Raw genomic sequence first — 21,304 nt, 5'->3', positions numbered from 1 at the left:
TTTTTTCATTGTTAAAATTTATTTATATTTTTATATTTTTATCAAAATTTTACTCAAATAGTGAGTGTTGGGCAAAAAAAAGGTTAATAATTAACCTGGTATAAATAACTAAAAAGAATGTGTGTAGAACACAAAAACTTCATGGAAAAATATTATTATTTTTAAATAATTGAGATAAAAGGCTATGGATTCACACCTAATATTTTCTCTCTTTTTCAATTTAAAATAAAAAAAAAACACGAGCTTCAAAAGGTTCCAAAGGTATTATGCCAAAGCATACGCTTCCAAAGGAAAATATACAACAAATTTTACTTGCCAAAATCTATTTATTTCACAACAACAATAACAATAACTTAATCATTCTTCCTTTGACATGGAAGCCAATTAAATAACCAAAAAATAATATGACCACATGAGTTCATAACCACGTAAAGAAACTTGGTTCACTCTCATTTCTTGGGACAGTTTCTTTGGGAGAATCCGACTCCGATGTGTCATCCTGGTTGTGGTCTTCTTCGATAAGCCGCATCCGATGTGCATTATTGCCAATCCATTTGATGACCTCTGGAGTTGACGCCCACTCGGTTAGGGCGGCGCTCGTTGACTGACGCGTGAACTTGTCCCATTCTTCCTCGGAGAACTTTCTTCTTGGCACATTATGGTAGGTCGAGTAATAATCTTGATCCGGTTGCTTCACCCGCTTGGAGAATGAGTAGCCCTTTCCTGCTATCATAAAATGAAAGGAATGCTTTTGAATGTAAATGGAAGTGCGACGATCAAAGAATAAAATGGTCTTTCCAACCATGCGCGACTGTATAGAGGAAGACATGCAAGAACAAGAAGAACACACCAGCATTTGGTGACGGAGAATATGAAGTTGAGGCCCCCCAAAATGACATTCTTGTTCCCTTGGACGCGAAACTCAAGTTTTCAGCTTGCCTACCAGAAGATGCTTGCTTAGGTCTTCGCTGCCATAGACTTCCATTATTGTTTGACCTCCGGTGCCTAAAAGAAAAGCAGGGTTTTCAGTGCGTTAAACATAGTGTAATGCTAATAAAATATTTGTGGGTCGATGCTCACCACTTCTTGGAATGAACGAGATAACTAAATGTGCAACAAGTAGCCAATGCAAGCAATCCCAAAGGAACATCAATAGTGCTCTATAAAGAAAAGTACAGAAGATAAGTTTATGGTAAGAAAATAAAATGTTTAACAAATGATTGGATATGTGAAAGATAATGAAAGTCTGGATTCCTTCTCTTTCCATTAACCAGATGGGGATGATAGATCAAAGCAGGATGTTTTTGTAGAATGTTAGACAAATATCATTTGTCTATACCAATAGAACTAAGAAGCTCAATTTTTACCAACCATAGATAATATATATGCCACTTTGAAGAAAAAGAATCATGTATAAACTTTTGCTGTGCAGTATTAAACAATAGAATTTATATTATTTAAAGAACTGTATGTGGACACAACAAACATAAAAAGATTGGAATACTCATATAATTGTGAGTAAATTGTAAAATATTATGTTGGTGCCAACAAAACAATGTTTGTGTCCTTACAATAATATAATTTTTCCATAAATAAATTTTCATAAATTGAGTTACCATAGATAAATGAAAGAAACTATTTATTAGATGTTATTCACCCTCATGAATATGAAATACTGACAATATATACAGAAGGGAGATAATGAGAGTCTGCATTCCTTCTTTGACTTCTCAATTACCATTACCTAGATGAGATGATCGATCCAAGTAGGATGTTTGGTAAAATGTTAGACAAACATCATTTTTGTAAATTTCGATACTATCATGAACTAAGAAGCTCACTTTTTACTAACCATAGATAATATATACAATATTTCGAAGAAAAGAACCATGTATAACTCTTTATAGTACAATACAAAACAATAATTATTTTAAAAAATATGCATGGACACCGCAAATAGAATAAGAACCTTCTGATCCCAACTTGATAACAAAGATGTGCACATCTGTGTACACACAGATGTTCTTCAGGGCATAACACAAAATTTCTGGATTACCAATTGTAAGGATTTGACCTTTGGTTAAACAAATAAGATTTACATCCGACTAAGCCAACAACTGAAGCCCTGTAGTCAACTCAAATTGAATATTTTTTGTTACATATATTCAGAACTTAAATTTAAAATGGGTTGATAATTTACTGCAAATGTCATAAAAAATGGATTATGAAACATCAGATATTACATATTATTGTGCACCACATTTTCACCCTTACTATTGCAAAATAGAATAGCATACTTTCAGACTATCATGAGGTTACAAATGGAATAGTCGGCTTACCAAAAGGAATCTTTTTGAGTCTAACATGAAGCATAAGGTGCATGAGTGATCATGACGAAAGTACCTGGAGAATAGATACTATGCCGATCAAACGCAATGTCCACTTCACAAATTGTGCAATGCCAGAATCTACACATCCATCTTCAGAAAGGACAAACTTTCGCGCAGACCAATAACCTAAAAACGTTCCTGCAAAGATTATTCCCCCCAGCAGAACAAGTGAAACCTGTGATGAAAAGAAGTAAATACAACTTTAAATAAAAAATTTTGGGGGACATGTTACAATAAATGAGGTTTAATAATAATGAAACTGGAAATCAAAAATCAATTCTGCCATCATAAATGTAGGCACAAACTACATATTCATTTCTAACACTCCAAAGATGCATGTGATTTTTGGATCATACGAATTTATTATGTTGCTCGGACATAGATAAAATATGTTGGATACAGTATGGATCCGAGTGTCTAATATGGTTTGTGCTCTGATTTAAGATACAAGGAAAAAAATTTAAAATAGTCCAGATTTAAGATAAAGATACAGAGCAAGGGCTGAAATGAATATATTATAAGATACACATTTAATATGTTAAGTAAATTCTAAACAAATATTATATATGTATAATATTTATAATTATATTTTGAGATTAATGAGGATAGGGGTATCAAAGGTTTTGTATGATTACCAAATTAAGGATATTATTTTATTAAAACAACATATTATAAATCAGAAAAAGTTCAGTATCCTAAGGTATTCAAACATTTTAATGATTACAGATAAATAAAAAAAAGTAAATTTAACATCTATCTAGAATTATCTAACAAGTAGGCTAAGACATATCCAATATTGATCAAGCATGCAGTTTGAAATATTTGTGACCAGTAGCACTAGAGTGAAACATAAGCAAAGAAAGCTTTTGCAAGGAGCACGTAAATAAAATATCCAAATTATAAAAATGAAACTTCATGTGGAACATAATCATGAAAATGGATGCTTACGAGATTATATGATTCTTCACTGAAGCCACAACTAACAAGAAGAAAGGTGATCATCGTGGAGAAGTAATTTCTTATTAAAGAACCAAGACCCAGCTGCAAGAAAAACACAAAGGTGAGCAGGGCTCCATCTGGAGAAGAATATTTGGAAATAAACAATGTTTTCTATGATTAAAAAAACTAGAGAATGAAGAAGCTAAATTGAGCAATAACATGGAAATAAAATCCTCACCAAGGATCCATAGAATGCAATGTATATTATTTTTCGCCTGCTTATGGGAACTAACTTCATTGCCTGTATCATACATGTAGAAAACAATCAACATATATATGAACAGAAGTGTAAAAAAAAACAAAGCAAATCTCTAACTCCAACTAAGCCAAGATTCTTTGACAAACGTGAGAATCACAACTTCCATGTCGAACTAAAAGATCAAAATGCCTTTACAAGTAGATAGGAACATTCTAATTGAACCAAATGAGGGCTATAAAATTTAATTTGCTAACATAATGTACCCAATAAGGATCATAATGACCATGAGACATGCTCTTGATTGTGCATGCATAAGTGAAACGCCACTCTTGAAGAAGCACACAAATTAGAACATACAAGCATTATTTCCTTAAGTAGCTACACAAAACTAATCCAAGTATTTATCTTATAACTCTAGAGATGTCTAATAACCAAACTGGTAAAATCTTATCCAAATGTTTACTTCACTACCCATTCCACAGACATTACCTGGAAGAGAAGGATCAAGACAAGAAGAAAAACTCCTAAGATCATTGAACTACTGTAATAGAATGGCATCCAATTGCTGATGCCAGGCGCAATGAGAAAAATGAGTAATCCAAAACCAAGGCAACCCAGACGCCATAGATGAAACTCTGCATGTAGGAAAAAAAGGAAGTGCCTGAGAATTAATGTTATTTTATGAACAACTAGCAAAAACAAGTTCAAATGTAACAATACTTTACCTTCCTCAAGAGCAACCGAAAAGAAGGTAGAAGTTTCTTTATTAATTTTGACATCAATAAATCCACTCTCATAGGGTGATATCATTGAATTCCGTTCATTCCTTAGAAAAGATTCCCACTGCGACACCTCACATTGACAAACACCAATAGAAGTATTCCTACAAAGGGGGGGGGGGGGAAAGGAATGACTCAGTTTTTTAATTTTGATCGAGAAAGAAAAATCAGATAACCAACCTGTGGAAACAAAGTCGTATGTTTCTCCCAAGCCATTCGTCCGTGGAATCTGAAATTTTCAATGCCACGCGTACAGAACTGGCATAGGATTTGAGGTTCAACCTTGACATGCCGGTCAGCCGAACCCGATGACATGACTGTCCAGCATATGGTGGCGAGTCGAATTCCAAAACTGGATTTTCCAAATTAATTTCTGCAACAAATAGGAGATTTGTAGCTAAATAATGACACCAGGAAAAAGGCTGCTGCAATAACAAGCAGACTAATTCAAGAAAATGTAGCTCCACAGGTTTTTCATCTTCCTAAAACTATGTAATAGTCCGGCAAGAGAACAAAATGTCATAGGAGTAATTTCGCACACACGATAAACATCATTCCATTCGCTTATTACTTTGTCATGGCAATGTCGAAGAAACAGAACCAATTCCCCCCCAAAAAACACTATTTTATTGAGCATCCGCATCTAACATCTAGAGATTTTGGGTGTTATTGCTGGTATCGTGGCAAATTAGAATATCAGCAAAAACAACAAACCATAGAACGCTTAAAATCGCTCAAAAGATACACAGAACAAGGAGTGCATCGATCGGATCGTCCCGTCTCCAGAGTACGAAAAAAACTTGAGGAAAGGGAGGAGACATGAGTACCTAAGAGAGTCTCGCTCAAAGAGAGGATGAGTGGAGAGGCGACTGGGAGAAGGAACAATAGGAGAAGAAGAGAGGACGGAAAGGCGGTGGTACGCTTCATTGCCATTTCTTCCAGAGCCCTTGTCTCCGCGTCGAGGTCATCTCGTTGGAAGCTTCGGAGAGGGGCGCTTATATACCCGTGAAGCACCGACTCGTGGGCTTGTCTCGGACACGACTCAGGTTACGTAGTTTTGGTGGGGTCCGCTACGGGTAAGAATTTAGGTTTCTAGCAACGCCGTTCCTGCCTGATTAACTGACACCCAGTCGGATACCTGAGCCATCCATGGCGTCACAAGTGGGTCCCATGGGACGCGCTCATCAAGCGCTAGGGAGGTTTCCATGAAACGGTGTCGAGACAGTAGACAATTTGACTTGCCTCTTTGTGATGCAATAGGGGTTGGTAAATAATGACGGTATAGAATCTCGGTAAGGAAACCCGTAATATTAAAATAATAAATTAAAAGCGAGACAAAAATGTGATTGTATGTGCCAGAATTGTTCGATATTTCTAAACAAAACTATTTTATTGAAATAATAACTATTATTATAATTGGTATTTTTTGGTTATTATCATAACTATTTTATTAAAATGCTAATAACTCTAATTGATATGTGAACAAAAATATATTCTCTTTCATTTTCCTTTACAATTATATTTTAAGTCAGGTTTCCGCTTCGATATATATATATATATATATATATATATATATATATATATATATGTATATATATATATTTATCGTAGGTTGGGATTTCTGGTGTTATTACTGTTGTTGATGGAAATGGATTCCTGACAAGTCTAAGATCAATTATTTGGGAACAAAAGGCTCGTTGCGGAAGGCAACAGAATCGTGGCTTGCGTCTTCTTCCTCATCCTGCGACTGCTGCAAGAGCTGCAGAGGCTCCAGATCTCTCGAGGCTGGGTCGGTGTCTCCCAGGTCCAAGCTCTCCGGGAAGCTTCCCACGTCTACCATGTCCCTTGACGCCGACGAGTTGTTGGAGTAGGCCGGTTGCAGCGCCGCCATGTGCTGCGCTCGATGCGACGCCCGAAGGACGCTCGCGACGGCCAACCGGGTGTTCAGCAGCTGCGAGTGCACCATCGACAGCTCCGCCTGCAGCGCCGACACCTTGCGATAGAATGCAAAGATCTTTATGCATGCATGAGATATGATCAGTTGCAGAAAAGACGGCAAGCACACCAGTGGCGTGGTGGAGCTTTCCCCTCCCCCCAATCCCATGGCGCATGCGCATGCAACGTGAACAGAGTGCCGTTCCTCTTACTTCACCCAGAGAGAGAGAGAGAGAGAGAGAGAGAGAGAGAGAGAGAGAGAGAGAGGACCTGTTGCTGCATTGCGAGAATGGTGGAGACGCAGCCGTAGACGGGGTCAGCGAGCCTGGCCTGCGCCTCGTAGCAGATGGTCACCACGGCGTCGTGCTGCCGCCCCGCGGGCACAATCGACAACAGCTTCGAAACGTTGCTGGCACCGAACACCTTGTGGACCGCCGCAAACCTCGCCGGCCCTTGCTCCGACGCGAAGTGCGCCGCGAACACGCATCCCGGCAGGCACTTGCGCCGCAGGAACTTGCAAGCCCCGCACGGCGACCCCGCCGCGCCCTCCCTCGGCGACCCCGGAGTTACGGCAGCCGCCCGCTTCCCGGCGTCGACTCTCGCTGCACGCCGGTTGGGCTTCTCGCCACACTCTTTCTCGCCGCCGCCATCAGGATCCATGGTGGTGCATCCGTCGAGGCCGGGGTTAAAGAAGAGCTGGGCGCCACGTTGAGCTCGTGAGGGAGGAGTGCTTGTGGGCGAGGCTTTCTAATGCAAAGTCTCGAAAAGATTATGTCAAGTAATATTATGCATGCATGCATGCCCCTATGGTGTGGGAAAGAAGGTTGGTGGTGTTCACTGTCATCACACAATGAGGGAGGGCAAATGATGTAGCACTTCACGCCACAGGAGATGGCAAGTTCTTGCTTGCCGTATGAGAAATCCATTCTTGAATCATAATTAATTAGATGCATGCTGTAGTTTTCCACTAGTTAAATCAAGATCCTCTTTATGTGTTTGATGGAAAAAATAATCTTTAAGTGTTGCAACAAAGAGAGAGAGAGAGTAGTGAGTAATATTTCACTATGGTTTGGATTAGGGCCACAATTATTCATGTCTAAAGCAGAAGGCAAACTAGTTTTTGCTCAAGAGAAATGCTAATCTATCAAGCTATTTTTGGTGATAGGAAAAGAGGGAGTGGTTTTGAGGTGGTGGGAATATTATGGATAAGAATCCTTATATAATTATATTTTTCCTTATATCTATAATTTCTCCATATTGCACTCACACAACTAAAATTTCTACATACACAATACCTCAATCTCTATCTATTTATAGAGAATTAGAAGTCACATCTAAAGATTCATGAATCCTATAAAGGTGATCCTATTTAATGCAACCTTTTATTTTTATGAAGATATACAATAATAAATTGAATTTGTTTTCTAACAACACCTCCTATTGCTTGTAGGGCTGTCAGAACATGGCATGTCTTCCTAGAAAAGAAATGAGCAGTGGGCTCCCTGTACTGTAACTATAGATGGAGTGAGAAAATTTGATCTTGACATCTAAATTATACATCATCACATCCTAATAAAGAAAATATTAGGGCTGACAAGTATTTTTGGATTCTCCTTAGAGGGGGTAAGAAATCTAAGTATGAAAAAGCTTTGGGGAGAAATCCTAAAAATTAATGTTTGATTATTTTATAAATTACAATATATCTTCTTTAGACTATGATTATGATGAGAGATGAATAAGAAAAAAAAATAGCTTAAGTGCTTCTAGAATTATTCTATTTATAAGCCCTTGCATCTCCACAAACTATCTTGAGTGCTTCTAGAGAGATAAATTATAAAAGATAAATCAAAATTAAAAAAATCTTTAATATTTATGTAACAAGATATCAAATTGGTGCTTGGGTTTGATTAACCTCACTTGTCATTTTATCACACGTGATAAAAAAATTAATTATTTTTTTAAGTAAACATAGACAATGAGTCTAAATTTAAATCTAATTTTCTAGTTTGATTGATTTTTCCTTTAAAGCCAAAAATTTCAACCAAGAATTCATTTGCCTTCAAAAACTACTGACTAAACATATAAGACAACGAGGGAGCAACAGCTTTTGATTATCTCTTGCAAAAGGATGTTATAATTTGAATCAGATATTATAAAAGTTTTTTTTAATACTTGATAAATTGATTCTAATATTTCAACTCATATTATCAATAATATATAGAAATTTCTTTGAATTTGAAAACTAAGAAAACATAAAAAGACTTGTTATTATGGAAAATCATCTCAAAACGAAAATAATATCAATAAAAACTTATCTTGGTCAGATCTGCCAAGTCTTGGTCTAAGTAGTACCTTAACATACAAACAAGCAAGTACTTAAACCATAACAATCTAACTAATCAAATGAATCAAACTGCTTTGCAGGTCTCAGTATCATGACTCTGCACTTAAAAGAGTGGTGTTAGCAGCTAAGCGCTATTGGTGATTGTGAAGGAAGCGAAGGTGAAAGCGGGGATTCTTCGCTGCTGTGAGAGTACCTTCTCCAAGATTCCTGGACTTGAGCAGCAAACTGCAAGTTCCAAAGCACATCCTCGATCGAGGGTCGTTGTGTTGGTTCCTTCGAAAGGCATCGTAAGCATATCTCCATAACAGTCTTTAATGATTCATCGCAGCATGCATTAATGATCACTGGATCCACAAAGCTCATCCTTGCAATCCCATCGGCTGCTATGCTTTCTTGCAGCTAGAAACACAAACAGGTCAAGATGAACAGTTCTATACAAGAATCTGTCCAGTTTGATGATTAATTATGCTTGATAGCATATAATGACTCGATCGTTACGTAAAGCTTGTACTCATTGCAATGTTTTGATATTAGAGATTAAAAACTGCTCCATACCTGATTTTTCATTATGTTCACAACCTCGCTGTTGAATATGATTGGTCTTCCGGTTATAATTTCCAGTAAGATGACACCAAGATCATGTATGTCGATCTTATCCATGTACTTTGTTCTGCAAGGCAGTAATGTGGCATGTCAAAAATAGAAAGAAAGAAAAAAAAAAAAAAAAGAGGAGGAGAAAAGGAGTTCTGCCAATTGCTTTGGTTTCTTTTATGCACTTCAACAATGAAATAATTCAAATATGTTTTACACATTTGTCTGATGCATTGAGGTAAGAAACTTCATGGGTTCACGAAAAAGCATAAACCTCACCAAGAAATGGACTATGGATTGCAAGTTTTATACTCATCAATCTTGTCTTTAGAACATAGATTACAGGCATGTATGTGGGAAAGCAACAGAATACAATGTGTACAGTAGAACAGAAAGAAAGAAATCAGGAAAGACAAAAGGAAGGAAAAAATAGTTCTGCCGCATGCCTTCTTGTAGGCACCTCAATACAAATGTGTTTTGATGTATTTAGGTATGAGACTTCATGGGTCGTGAAAAAAGTAAAACCCCACCTAAAAATCATCTATGCACTGTAAATTCTATGCTCACTATTTTTTTAGAGAATACAGTACAGACCATAAAAAGGACGAGCCAAATGCATGGAATCTAGAGAGGGTCAATGTACAGTTTTACCAAGGCTCACCTTGACAAAGCATGTTCTTTTATTTTCTAATATACATATATTTTTTTGAGAAAGACAAAGGTTGGCTGTCTTGTAGTGCCCAACTCTATAGACATGAACTGATGAAGCAATGGAGTATGTTGCTCTGCTTTAGAGAGGAAACAATTCCATGTGTCAAGGTCTGTTACTTCCCAATGGACAGGAGAGGGAGTCGGTCTGGACTCGAGGTCTATCATGTTTCAACACTTGTAAATGGAAAACCAAGTTTTAACACACTTGGCTAAGAATATTGGTGCCTACCATTAGAATACTGGGATAGTAGATTCCTAAGATTGATCACTGATACAGAACAATTTGATAAGTATAAATGGAGCACATTAACAAGTACTTGGAGTAGGAGATTAACATTTTATTTGAATGTCTTGAGCACTACAAGAAGCATGTTGCGCACCTTTCATTGGGTTCTCTTAACCCACTTGAAGAACTTCCAACCATCATCTGCTCAGATGCAAAATTGATTTCTATCAAAACAAATATACAGAAATCATATTGATCAACTCCAACAGGAAGCAAAGGATGAAAAAGTTCTGTTATTACCTCACATTTCATATCCTCTGCTAGTATCGGCAGATTATAGCTGCTGATTTTTGCAACAAGGTGCTCATCCAAAAGAACATTTGTGATCTTCAGATCATTTGCAAACAAGCCAGGTACCATGCCTCCATGCAAAAATTGAATGCCCTTTACAACACCAATGGCAGCTGATATCCTCTGTGTCCATGTAAGCGTTTCTCCAGGAACTCCCTCTGTGGAAAATTTCGTGAGAGAGTGTGAGAGAGGGAGGACAATAGACATAATCAACAATTAAGGAAAAACATGTGTCTCAAGAAAAAAAGATATTAACATCAGAATTTGCCATATACCAATTGACACCTAACCTGAAATGTTGCTTCTTAATGTTCCATTTGAGACAAACTCAAAAACAATAAATAATCTGCTGACAGAGGAATCATCCAGGTAATATTCAAAGCCATGCCCGAGGGCACTGACTAAATGGTGATGCCTCAGCTTTGAAATCAGTTCAATGTGACGACTAAAATTCTGGGAGTTTAGGGCTTTCTTCAGTTTCAGGCATCTTATTGCCACCAGAGAACCATCTTGAAGTTTTCCTCTGTACATCTGATGCCAAAAAATAAGGAATGCTCAAACAAACTGCAAATATTTTAGAAAGTCCATATAGCTGAAGCTTGAAATTGATGTCAAATTTATGGCTTGCATAAGCAAATACTTTCCACCCAAGAAATTAACACGATATGTTTTAGCATATCAAGTCTTTAGATTTTTAGAAGACAAAATTTGTTTCATTGGTTTATATTATAAAAAATATAGTGAGACTATCAACTTATTTGGTTTTAAACTTATAATAACATGGATACTGGAGTTGACAACAACTTATTTGGTTTTAAACTTAGAGGTATGATTGACCTGGATGTCAAGGAATACAAGACATACCTGACCATGAGAACCTTCTCCCATGAAACTAGATGTATCAAAGTTATTTGTAGCAGCTTCAAGTTCCTCCAAGGAAAATGATCGATAAGGTGGAACACCAAGTTCTCCTAGCTTCATTGTTTGTAATATGTAACCTTTAAAGGAAAAAAACAATAATCATAGATAAGATGGAAATAATACAACTATATTAAATTAAATTAGTTCGTGACAACTAACAAGTAAAATTAAATTCACAAAACCACCAACTGCAACAATTTCATAATCACCGTCTTAACAGATGAGTACTGAGAGGCATAAGTATATTATCAACTTTCCAATGACACGATTGAGATAGGAAGAGATGGAGGGAGATCATACTTGCATCAGGAAGTAACTGGGAAGAGTACCCCACAGAGGCATGCTCTGCTAAACTCCTCTGTGATTTGTTCAGTGCCGGCTTCATAGTAGCTTTTTTAAGTGAAAAGAAAATTATCATCCCAAGAAAAATGCTTCCAAAAATGCCTCCCATGATTCCAATCATAAGGGTTGCTTTAGCACCTGACACTTTATTTTCCTTGTGAGGTATTATTCCCACAGCCAATGCCTGATTCTGGCAAAATGATAATGGGTGTTGGCTGTGATCCTTGGTCGCAAAACAATTTGCCGAGTACAAAGTCACCTTGTTCTTAGAGTCTGAAATCAGGCACGTCGGCAAGTTCCCAGTCAGAAGATTTGATGACAAGTCCACATACTCAAGTTCACCATTGCACGACATACTTTGCAAAAGCATGCCAGTGAATCGGTTTCCAGAAATACTGAGATAATGAATAGATGGCAGAGACAACAAAGATGCTGGGAAGGGCCCAGTATATCTGTTGAAGGATATGTCCAAGTGTTCGAGCAAATAATAAGTATTTACTTCAGCTGGCAAGCCACCAGAAAACCTGTTCTTTCTCAACACAAGGGTGACAACCTTCCTCCCCAAGCTTGGAAACCGTGGTCCAAAGTAATTGTTCTCCAAATCCAGCACTTGAAGGTTTGATAAACTGTTGAGATCAGGCAATTCCCCTGACAAGCTATTGGAGGACAGCACAAGCACCCTGAGTGGCTTTAAGCTGCTAAAGGAATCCGGCAGAGGCCCACTCAAAGAATTGTTCTTTAAGCTCAAAACAGACAGGCGTGGAAGCTCACCTAACAAATCCGGAACACGTCCACTGAACATGTTATGATCAAGTATCAGAGTTTGGAGATTTGTCAGTCTGGAAACTTGTTTAGGAATTGCTCCATACAAATAGTTTGTGCTCATGTTGACTATCTCTAGAGAAGATAAACGAGAAATCTTCCCGGTCAGGGGACCCCACAAGCCCAGGGATGTCAGAGAGAGGACCTTCAAATTAGGGAGCCGATACAGAGTAGCAAATAAGAGAGTCATAGAGAAGCTTCGAGGAAGAGGTGGAGCACTCTTATTGCCGGTTATATGCAATTGGGTTATGCTCTCTTCGTAGCAAATTATAGTTACATATGGGTTTGCTTCGTAGCTGCAGAAGTCTGTATCAACATTCCACCTACTTAAGATAGCTGGGTAGTTCAAGAGCCGCTTGATTCGGAGGAGGGACAAAACTTCTGCTGGTTGCAATTGGTATGCGCATGGAGTAAGGATCAAGATCATGGATAAGATGAGCAAACAACAAGGGTAGCTTCCAACAGCCATTTTTGGCAACAGAAATTTATCAGCTTGGATCGACTTCTGCCCTGATCTCCCCAGAAGATTTTTCCTTTACAAAAAATAGAACTGAAGAATTAGTTTTAGAGAGGAAGATGGAAGCTGATATCGACTCAAAAATAGTTCGACGAGCGGGTGGATACCTTCGACCTTACTGTAACACAGCTGCCAGCTGCATCAGCGCATCTGGGAGCTCAAGCAAACCGGGAGCAATCAATGCCCAGGAAACGAATCAAGATTCCAACTTAGCAGCCTCGGTCTGCAACGGAACAATGCAGCAAAAGAAGCAACGAAATAGCGGCAACAGGAAGACGGAACTACGGAAGCTCACTCCTTTCTCCCCTCCTTCAACTGGCGAGAACACCCGAAATCATTCAGTAACTGCACATATCGAGGAGACATGCGAAGATAAGAAGCTGCAATGTAACACTCATAGGCATAAAATCTACGAAAGATTACTCCTTCCTCCTTTTCTTCAACGCCAAATCCACTAAGAAAAAGCTAAGCTCAATTTGAAAGCTCTAGGGTTATTGGAACCAGAACTCTTACATATAGTTACATTCTCTCTCTCTCACGGGTGTGCGGTGAACAGGAAAAGGCGAAGAGTATCCGTACATCGAACTGGCAAAAGCCGAAGGCGCATACCAACAAGACCCCGTGTCCCTTTTTGGCCACGACGGCAGGAGCCAAGCACCATCCGAGAGATCTCGCTTTCTCTTACTTTTAAGTTTCCTTCCGGCACCATTAAAGCCAAAGAGAAGCCAAAAGAGGAGCAATTGGCCAGCCTTCCCTCTCTCCCCCCCCTTCCTCCCTCCGCCTTTAAACCTCCCTTTTTCTTCTTTCCTTGTTCGGGTCTTCCGAGGGGGAGATCGAAGCCCTCGAGTGTTTCTCTTTCTTTGGCTTCTCCTCCGCCTTACGCTTCCTCCGGCGCCGCTGCCAACGGTCGCAGGCTCTGTTAAGGCGCCACTTTTCACACATCTTGACGAAATTACCCATAATAAATGCAAAACTGTCGTTCGAGACCTTCAGGTGAATCATGGCGTCTCTACCATCCGATGGTAGATTGGAGCCTTTCGACCGTCGATTTCAAGGCTCAAGAGGAGGTTATATTAGTCCTTCAGGTGAATCATGGCGTCTCGACCGTCCGATGACATAGACGAGCTTTCTGAACCGCCGATTACAATTCACATGATTTGACGAGATTACCTATGACCAATACCGAAATAACATGTCAGTCCATCAGATGAATCACGAGGTTTCGGCCGTCGGATGGCCGAGATGAGCTTTCTGGGCCGTCGATTGGGGCGAGTTCTTGCATGGGGAAGCTTTCGTTTTCCCTGGTGGCGGGTGACACAAAGTTGACACAGACCATCAGAATCTCCCCAATTATTGTACTTCTCAGTTCCGAACGGGCCCCACTAACAAAAGCAAAGTGAGTGGACCGCCACAATTGGGGTATGCGATGGGGCAACGGACACGTTAAGACTAGACGTTGCATTGTTGCTGTGTTCCAAACATAAATGAAAGGTATTTTAGATCACCAAAAATATTCTCGCATCTCAGCCGTCCATTCGCAATCAAACGTTTGTAAGTGGGACAATGGCAGTCACAACAGAGATATCTGACGTATGATGACTCAACTGCAACGTGGCATGCGGGCAGAGGACGAGAAGGGGTGGGGCCAGGACACAGCACTTCTCGATGCATGTCGGGATCGAGTACGCAGCACTCGTCGGTAAGAGACGAAGGATGTGATAGATCAAGATTAGCAAAATGGACGGTCCAGATCTGATGTCATGATGGAGAAGAAGAAGAAATAAATGATTTCATGTATGTGACAGAGGAGAGACCAAATTAATTCTATTGTGACATGCACAGAAATAAAAACAAAGAAGAAGAATAAGATTGTGGGTCTCACAATAAAGAAAGAAAAAGAAAGGAAAAATTAAGACTGTCACTGTGCGAATGAGTCAGTGGGATACATCTCCACATGACACACACTGTCAAATGGCCATCTTTTGTGCAGATTCCTCTGAACTATAAGCTACAACTGCTGCAAACCTTGTCATCTTCCACTGAGCTAATGGCACCAACTTCTAAGTACCAGAAGAATCCATTGTTTGCCTCAGTTTAATCTCTGGGTTTCCATTTATCATGTCAAACACAGTGGAGATGTTTAGGAGGAAATCAACTCTATGTTACTCCTTTCTTTCTTTAAACTTCAGATCAAAACACAGTAGAAGGAAATTGAAGATGGAATGGATGGTTTTGATAGGATCCTTTGTAGTAAGACCCAAATCTCTTTTTCTCTCTCTCTCTCTCTCTCTCTCTCTCTCTCTTTCTCTCGCTGTGAAAAAGGAGGCTACACTCTCTTTTTGAACATGTGATTGGCAGTACATGAATATTTTTTTGAGTCATCAACTTGGCTGTTCACAGCAAGGGAGGAATCTCACATCAGTCCCAGTGCCACAGTGTGCTGCTGCCTTGAAGCTCCCAAATGAACAACTGCACTGCTCAAACCCACTCTGTCCTCCACGACATTCTCCAGCTGCAAAAAAAGTTACTTAGAACAGTATCCCCTCCGAAGATTGATGAGCTTCGAGACACAAATCCAAGTCATATATTATCTCCATCAATATAAAGCCAAAAGATGTCTTGGCATCTCAAAGAACCAATAGCATCTTTTCAAATCCCCCTTTAGAACTTTAGAACTTGGTGCAGAGGGAGCATGATGAGCAGGAAATTAGAACTAAAATCAGCAGTGAATTCTAAATGTTGTAATCTTTTATTCATAGATATCAGTAAGGATTTTGATTGGATTGGGTCATTATTAATCCAAAAGCAGATTTAAATGTAAACTCCTTTGTGTATTGCCAAAAACTGAATGAATTTGATCATTGCCACAACCCAGAATCATAAGTAAGATTAGGATTAACATGTGAAATTGAAATATTAACTGCTTTGTGTATTGCTCGAAGCTGAATGAATTTGACCATTGCCACAGCCCAGAATCAAAGAGAAAAAGTGAAGTCCATGACTAGGAGTTGAACAGATATTGATAATCCAGGCAGTACAAAACCATGGTGTTATCACCTTAAAAACAATTCCACCTTTGCACATCTTGACATCAGACTCACAAAACGGGTAAAAGAAACTTAAGAAGAAGAAAAGAAGTAAATGACATCACTGCTCCAAATGGGGAGTATTGACCTAAAACTGGTCAGAACTGTTGTCAACCATCTATAACCTGTGGGCCCAGGTACGCCACACCATCCATCTTCAAATACCTGGATACATCAATTTCTTCCAACCACCCATGGCAATGATCCTCCACTCCACCTTGGTCAGTATCACCATCTGGAAAAAGGTCGAAGGATTTTGTAAATGAAGGAACAGAAAGTATCAATTCCTGTCTAACTTAATCTTATGTGCTTCAAAATGTCATCCTTAATCAGTCTCGTAATATCGAACCAGATTAACAGATCAATTCCTGAAACAATGCTAATGTTTAGTGTCTACCATCTGGAAAGAAAACAACCAGCTACTTGAACACTCTGCATGGAGAGGTCGAATATCATGTTTGATTATAGGAAGCACCTGACAGAGAAGATACATATTATTATGGAGGGTACCTACTGCCTAATTTATGTTTTGTGATGCTATTATCAACAACCTAATAGTGCATGTAATGAAACTAGCAAAGAACAACCTGCAAGCACATGGTGTGTAGAAGCTGCTGCTTACCTGAATATTTCCTGTAGGGATGATCCTGATAGTAAGTAATGTCATGGTCATCTTCCTTCGAGTAAGGGGGTCCTAGAACATCAAGCACAGCACATGGTGTGATAGCTGTGAAGGTATGGATGTTCCCTCCAGTTGTTGGATAAAGAATGGAGGTGCTGCAAGGAGCAGTGAACTCAGAATCAAGCACCAACTTTGCCAGCCTCACTGCAATTATAGCATGAGTTGTCAACCAGATGAAAGGTTCATAAGCCAATATACTGAAAAGTTCAGAGAGACGTGATCATAAAGAAAAAGAGCTTACATTTAGCTGAGGGTGTAGAGAAACTTGTTGTGACAGGATCGAGCCAGTCGTAAGATTTTATATGCATTGATCCTACAAGTAGTTTGCTGAAAACAGTCATTCCGGGGTGGTCATGAAGAGGAATAACTGCTTTTGGGGGCAAGAAGAATATACACATCTGCAAAGAAACAGAATGTATTCATAAAATTTGTTCATGGAATCCATATTCACAATGCTACTATTATGTTCTATTCCACTATATGATCTACGCACAAAAAATTTACTTCTGCAATTATTAATTTTTTGTTTGTTTGTTTGGGCATCATATTATGTTAGAATATCCAACAAATGCATCCGATCTAGAATGCACTTTTATTATTAAGTCTTACCGAAAAGTTATCACACTTGTATATGGTGGCATATGTGATCCTTGGAGTTCCTTTGGAAGAACTCTTGGACTTAAAGAAGAGTAAATCCGTGCTTAGCCCAACATCGTCTGGCCTCATTTTATCTGGAGATAAAATATCAGAAGGTCAAAACCTCGAGTATGAGCATCGACTTTTGCAAACAGAGCCAGTCACAACTAATAGCAAAAGCAAATATGATGTCCTGCCTTGTCTATGAACTGCTCGACAAGAGGTTCAATGATGAGAATGAAGGTGACTTCCAAATTACTCAAAAATTGTGTAAGGAAGCTTATAAGCACTTGTGATAAAAAATCCTAGTCTCATGTGATCAGCAGTAAGATTCTCATACGGACATGTGTTGTCAACAACAGACAGCACAAACAGGCTGTTCAACATCAACAAGTATAATAATCATATTTAAATGAATAGATATATGAGGACCAAGGTAATTAAGATATATGTGATCTCTGTTTGTTTTATAGGTAGAACAATTCAGTTAATGATCAGACATATGAGACCAAAGGCTATTAAAGTTATTAATTCTATTTAAATGGTTGGGATTGATACACTTAGATCTCTATTTCCTTAAATACGAGGATGACGTTAAGATGATATAAAAGCATTCAAGTAGAAGAACTCTAGTGCCACAATAGATAGACAACAAAAACAATTAAATAATCTTGGTAAGAATCTTAAGGATACAATAAAGCAAGGTATACAGTTCAAATGATACCGCCTGGTATGGGCGGTATGTACCAATCCGACAGTAAATTGGTACGCGGACCGTTTGCTATCGGACAATTTTTTTATTTATAAATAAATAAATAAATATATATATATATAAATAAATCTGCGATGTCGCCCTGTGTGAGGGAGAAGAGAGACGACATCGTACATTTTTTTTAAACTTTTATATATAAATAAATAGATATATAAATAAAAAAAATTATATATATATATATAGAGAGAGAGAGAGAGAGGCAACGTCGCCTCGACGACATCGCACATTTTTCTTTAACTTTTATATATAAATAAAAAGATATTATATATATATAGGCAACGTCGCCCCGTCTTGGGAGAAGAGAGGCGACGATGATTTGAAAAAAAAATTAATTTTTTTTACTTATATATATATATATAAGTACCATATCGAGAGAATATCGAAACTTCGACGATATTTCAATTCTTGCAATAATGATTGATCCATTGCAACCCAGGTGTCAAAGGATTCAAGTCAACAAACAATATCTTTATCCAGAGCAAAGACTAAGCACATTGGACTTCCCACCCCAATCCCTACAATGGTGGGAACGCTGTTTACATGACTTCAAGGTGTGGCCAACTAAAAACAAGGAAACTGAGAAACCTCAGCTTAGGCCCTTCACCGACATGATCCTAAAGTCAACAAATAATATCTTTATCCAGAGTAAAGGCTAAGCACATTGGACTTCCCACCCGAATCCCTACAATGGTGGGAACGCTGTTTACACGACTTCAAGGTGTGGCCAACTAAAAACAAGGAAACTGAGAAACCTCAGCTTAGGCCCTTCACCGACATGATCCGAACCTCTAAATTTTTTTATCTCACAATTAATCCTTCTCCATAAAAATATTCAAGCATCCAAGAATAAACAAGAAGAAATCTTCACTTGATGATACCATGTCATCTATCCTCCCATATAAACCATGATTTAAGTACATACAGGAAAAAAAGAAAAAACCTTCACTTGATGACATAACAAAAATCATGCATTTAACAGAATTGGCCCATAAATTAATATATGCTACATAGGACAAGAAAGAGTGACAGAGTTAACCCAAAAATTTAGTTTCATGGATCATATCTGGGGTCTCGATGCAGCAGATAGCGATGGCAAGGCCTTCTCATTAGGCCAAAACAATATGGATTAGCAAACAGAGTGCCGTACCCTTAAATTGCTAATCAAAACAGAGCATGGCTATATGCAATGACAAATACTGCAAGCCAGCATCAGAACAAATAAATATTATTTAAGTCAAGTCGAAGAATGAATGTATTGGCGTACTATAACAAAGTACTAGATATCAAGAAGAATATATCCTTGCTTTGGAAGCTGCTTGTCTTAAAGAGGTTGGCCAAAACGTCTTACGTACCAGAGAAGCTCCCAAATCGGATCAACTCATGCAAAGCAACCCTAGGATGTGGAAGGGGTTCGGAAGAGATACCTAATAGGAGCTGCAGCATCTCAACGTCGGCGGGCTCGGGGATGGTGCCGGGGCCCTTGAACACGGACTTGCAGGCCAAGAACAGGCGCTGGATCGCGGTGACCCTCCACCGGGTCCTCCGGCGGCATCTCCTGCCCCTCACCAGCATCTCCCCATTCCTCTTCGTCCCGGATCTCTTCTCCTCCTCCCCATTGCTCGCCTCCACTTTCATCCAGGCCCCTAGAGCTCGCCGCGAGACCGCCCAAGGTACCAACTTTACGGACACCGGGCAAAAGGCCAAACTTGGAGCGAATAAGGTAGAAACAAGGATCGGGATCCACAGGGGACAGTGGAAAAAAATGGGAACTTTGGCGAGGAGTGGGGGATAGGCGGGTTATAAAGGAGGGCCGGGGGAGGCAAAACCGGGGGCCATCGGATGGCTTCGAACAGGAGAAAACCGGAGTCCACTGTAGGGGGAAGAATTGGCTAGAGAAATCTTCGTGGTTTCGCAAGGGGGAAGGCAGCAATACTGCTAGTTTCCTTGCACCCTCTCCTCGACTCCGCCCGCCTTATTTGCGTCCTCAAACCTGCTCGGTGTCCGTACATAGATTCCGAAGCCTTTGACTACCTCAGCTAAACTGACGTAAATGCCACTAATCTCTGAGGCCATTTGTGTAATTTAAATCGACGTATGCCGTTTCTTACGCCGTTACTCACGTGTCAAACACGTGACGATCGCTCGTTGTACGGAACTCGGGATCTCGGGATGCGCTGCACCTATCCCGTCACGGACAGCCAGAAGAAACCCGCTCGGCCGCCGGCACGTGCAGTATTCAGTGGGCCACAGTGGGAGTGACGCGTCACGCTGCGGGACGACACGGCACGGCACGCCACGTGCAGCGGCCTTGTATCATCCGATGTCATCATAATGACGACGACATTACGTGGATCCAATTACCCATATAATACAGATTGGTATATAGTCCGATATATATATATATATATATATATATATATATATATATATACGCACACACACTTACATACGAATGTATGCATACCATGCATGCATCGTTGACGATCATTATTCTTGAATCAAGGACATCAGCTCTAGCTAGATCTCTTAGTCCACATCTCCCTCACATGATACAGCGCAAGACCAAGAAACACCAAGACGGCCGCAACCGCATTCAACAGCAACTCCTTCCCCTTCTGCGCTTCGCGCTTTGGGAGGGTAACCCAGAGAGTCTCCTCCTGGAACTTAGCTTGCATGGCTTCGACACTGCAGTCCTCGGGCACTGCGAAGTCCTGCCACAGTTTGCTCCATCGATTCCCACCTAGTGGTCGTTCACCGGTGATCCTCAGGCCGCCCTCGTTGTCAGCTTGCACCTTGATCTGATTCTTCTCGAATCCTGCAACATCAAGAACAGCTCACAGCCATGAAACTGCGCTCTTCACGATGGGGAGGATGGACTCGATTACCTTGGAGACGAACGCAGAGAGTGTCGGCGGCCTTTCCTCGAATCCATTCGAAAGAGGGAGTGAACACTTCGTAGGACTTTTCCATTGGAGTGGTTTCTTTGGCCTCGGAGAATGGA

General features: G+C 39.6%; 5 protein-coding genes and 1 long non-coding RNA gene across 11 annotated transcripts; all 6 read right to left on the bottom strand.

The window, feature by feature from the left end:
• Nucleotides 1-368: 368 nt before the first annotated feature.
• Nucleotides 369-1,354, bottom strand: LOC135594239 (uncharacterized). Its single transcript, XR_010480043.1, has 3 exons — nt 1,081-1,354; nt 851-1,005; nt 369-726 (listed from the first exon to the last, which is right to left on the bottom strand). It is a non-coding gene; the product is annotated as an uncharacterized LOC135594239 (long non-coding RNA).
• Nucleotides 1,355-1,857: 503 nt separating this feature from the next.
• Nucleotides 1,858-5,316, bottom strand: LOC135594238 (uncharacterized). The gene is made up of 7 exons (XM_065084641.1): nt 5,195-5,316; nt 4,548-4,740; nt 4,314-4,471; nt 4,078-4,223; nt 3,568-3,630; nt 3,339-3,431; nt 1,858-2,565 (listed from the first exon to the last, which is right to left on the bottom strand). The coding sequence occupies exons 1-7, from the start codon at nt 5,298-5,300 to the stop codon at nt 2,389-2,391; spliced, it is 936 nt and encodes a 311-aa protein (XP_064940713.1). The 5' UTR covers nt 5,301-5,316; the 3' UTR covers nt 1,858-2,388.
• Nucleotides 5,317-6,042: 726 nt separating this feature from the next.
• LOC103997773 (LOB domain-containing protein 20) lies at nt 6,043-6,962 on the bottom strand. Its single transcript, XM_009419103.3, has 2 exons — nt 6,573-6,962; nt 6,043-6,360 (listed from the first exon to the last, which is right to left on the bottom strand). The coding sequence occupies exons 1-2, from the start codon at nt 6,960-6,962 to the stop codon at nt 6,043-6,045; spliced, it is 708 nt and encodes a 235-aa protein (XP_009417378.2).
• Nucleotides 6,963-8,585: 1,623 nt separating this feature from the next.
• LOC135582834 (probable inactive leucine-rich repeat receptor-like protein kinase At3g03770) lies at nt 8,586-14,006 on the bottom strand. 5 transcript variants are annotated; one of them, XM_065082551.1, is made up of 9 exons: nt 13,551-14,006; nt 13,235-13,472; nt 11,747-13,143; nt 11,390-11,523; nt 10,816-11,056; nt 10,475-10,683; nt 10,329-10,375; nt 9,202-9,316; nt 8,586-9,045 (listed from the first exon to the last, which is right to left on the bottom strand). In XM_065082551.1, exons 3-9 carry the CDS (start codon nt 13,077-13,079, stop codon nt 8,764-8,766), a joined length of 2,361 nt encoding a protein of 786 aa, XP_064938623.1. In that variant the 5' UTR covers nt 13,080-13,143; nt 13,235-13,472; nt 13,551-14,006; the 3' UTR covers nt 8,586-8,763. The 5 variants fall into 5 exon arrangements, with proteins under 5 accessions (XP_064938623.1, XP_064938622.1, XP_064938624.1 ...); XM_065082550.1 differs by having other exon boundaries at nt 13,641-14,006; XM_065082552.1 differs by having other exon boundaries at nt 13,235-13,442; nt 13,641-14,006.
• Nucleotides 14,007-16,116: 2,110 nt separating this feature from the next.
• Nucleotides 16,117-20,261, bottom strand: LOC103997558 (plant cysteine oxidase 1-like). 2 transcript variants are annotated; one of them, XR_010479270.1, is made up of 6 exons: nt 19,728-20,261; nt 17,505-17,626; nt 17,137-17,293; nt 16,836-17,039; nt 16,611-16,688; nt 16,320-16,448 (listed from the first exon to the last, which is right to left on the bottom strand). XR_010479270.1 is itself a non-coding variant. In XM_065082549.1 (5 exons), exons 1-5 carry the CDS (start codon nt 19,936-19,938, stop codon nt 16,324-16,326), a joined length of 819 nt encoding a protein of 272 aa, XP_064938621.1. In that variant the 5' UTR covers nt 19,939-20,261; the 3' UTR covers nt 16,117-16,323. The 2 variants fall into 2 exon arrangements, 1 of the variants encoding a protein (XP_064938621.1); XM_065082549.1 differs by lacking the exon at nt 16,611-16,688 and having other exon boundaries at nt 16,117-16,448.
• Nucleotides 20,262-20,717: 456 nt separating this feature from the next.
• LOC135594237 (inactive protein RESTRICTED TEV MOVEMENT 2-like) lies at nt 20,718-21,304 on the bottom strand. The gene is made up of 2 exons (XM_065084640.1): nt 21,189-21,304; nt 20,718-21,118 (listed from the first exon to the last, which is right to left on the bottom strand). Exons 1-2 carry the CDS (start codon nt 21,271-21,273, stop codon nt 20,817-20,819), a joined length of 387 nt encoding a protein of 128 aa, XP_064940712.1. The 5' UTR covers nt 21,274-21,304; the 3' UTR covers nt 20,718-20,816.

The sequence above is a fragment of the Musa acuminata genome, chromosome BXJ1-9 (genome assembly GCF_036884655.1).
Source record: "Musa acuminata AAA Group cultivar baxijiao chromosome BXJ1-9, Cavendish_Baxijiao_AAA, whole genome shotgun sequence".
NCBI classification, from domain to species: domain Eukaryota; kingdom Viridiplantae; phylum Streptophyta; class Magnoliopsida; order Zingiberales; family Musaceae; genus Musa; species Musa acuminata.
The sequence above is the reverse complement of the archived record's forward strand: the minus strand, read 5'-3'. Positions and strand labels throughout refer to the sequence as shown.

Coding starts and splice junctions, on each gene's coding strand:
- LOC103997773 (XM_009419103.3), bottom strand. CDS start 6,962: ATGGATCCTGATGGCGGCGGCGAGAAAGAGTGTGGCGAGAAGCCCAAC. Junction 6,361..6,572: donor TTCTCGCAATGCAGCAACAG/GTCCTCTCTCTC, acceptor TTCTATCGCAAG/GTGTCGGCGCTGCAGGCGGA.
- LOC135582834 (XM_065082551.1), bottom strand. CDS start 13,079: ATGGCTGTTGGAAGCTACCCTTGTTGTTTGCTCATCTTATCCATGATC. Junction 11,524..11,746: donor CCAGTTACTTCCTGATGCAA/GTATGATCTCCC, acceptor TTTCCTTTAAAG/GTTACATATTACAAACAATG. Junction 9,046..9,201: donor TGAACATAATGAAAAATCAG/GTATGGAGCAGT, acceptor TTGTGTTTCTAG/CTGCAAGAAAGCATAGCAGC.
- LOC103997558 (XM_065082549.1), bottom strand. CDS start 19,938: ATGAAAGTGGAGGCGAGCAATGGGGAGGAGGAGAAGAGATCCGGGACG. Junction 17,294..17,504: donor ACAAGTGTGATAACTTTTCG/GTAAGACTTAAT, acceptor GTTTCTTTGCAG/ATGTGTATATTCTTCTTGCC. Junction 17,040..17,136: donor CTCTACACCCTCAGCTAAAT/GTAAGCTCTTTT, acceptor CTATAATTGCAG/TGAGGCTGGCAAAGTTGGTG.
- LOC135594238 (XM_065084641.1), bottom strand. CDS start 5,300: ATGGCAATGAAGCGTACCACCGCCTTTCCGTCCTCTCTTCTTCTCCTA. Junction 3,631..4,077: donor TCTTGATCCTTCTCTTCCAG/GTAATGTCTGTG, acceptor TGTATGATACAG/GCAATGAAGTTAGTTCCCAT. Junction 2,566..3,338: donor GTGAAGAATCATATAATCTC/GTAAGCATCCAT, acceptor TTTTCATCACAG/GTTTCACTTGTTCTGCTGGG.
- LOC135594237 (XM_065084640.1), bottom strand. CDS start 21,273: ATGGAAAAGTCCTACGAAGTGTTCACTCCCTCTTTCGAATGGATTCGA. Junction 21,119..21,188: donor TCTCTGCGTTCGTCTCCAAG/GTAATCGAGTCC, acceptor TTGATGTTGCAG/GATTCGAGAAGAATCAGATC.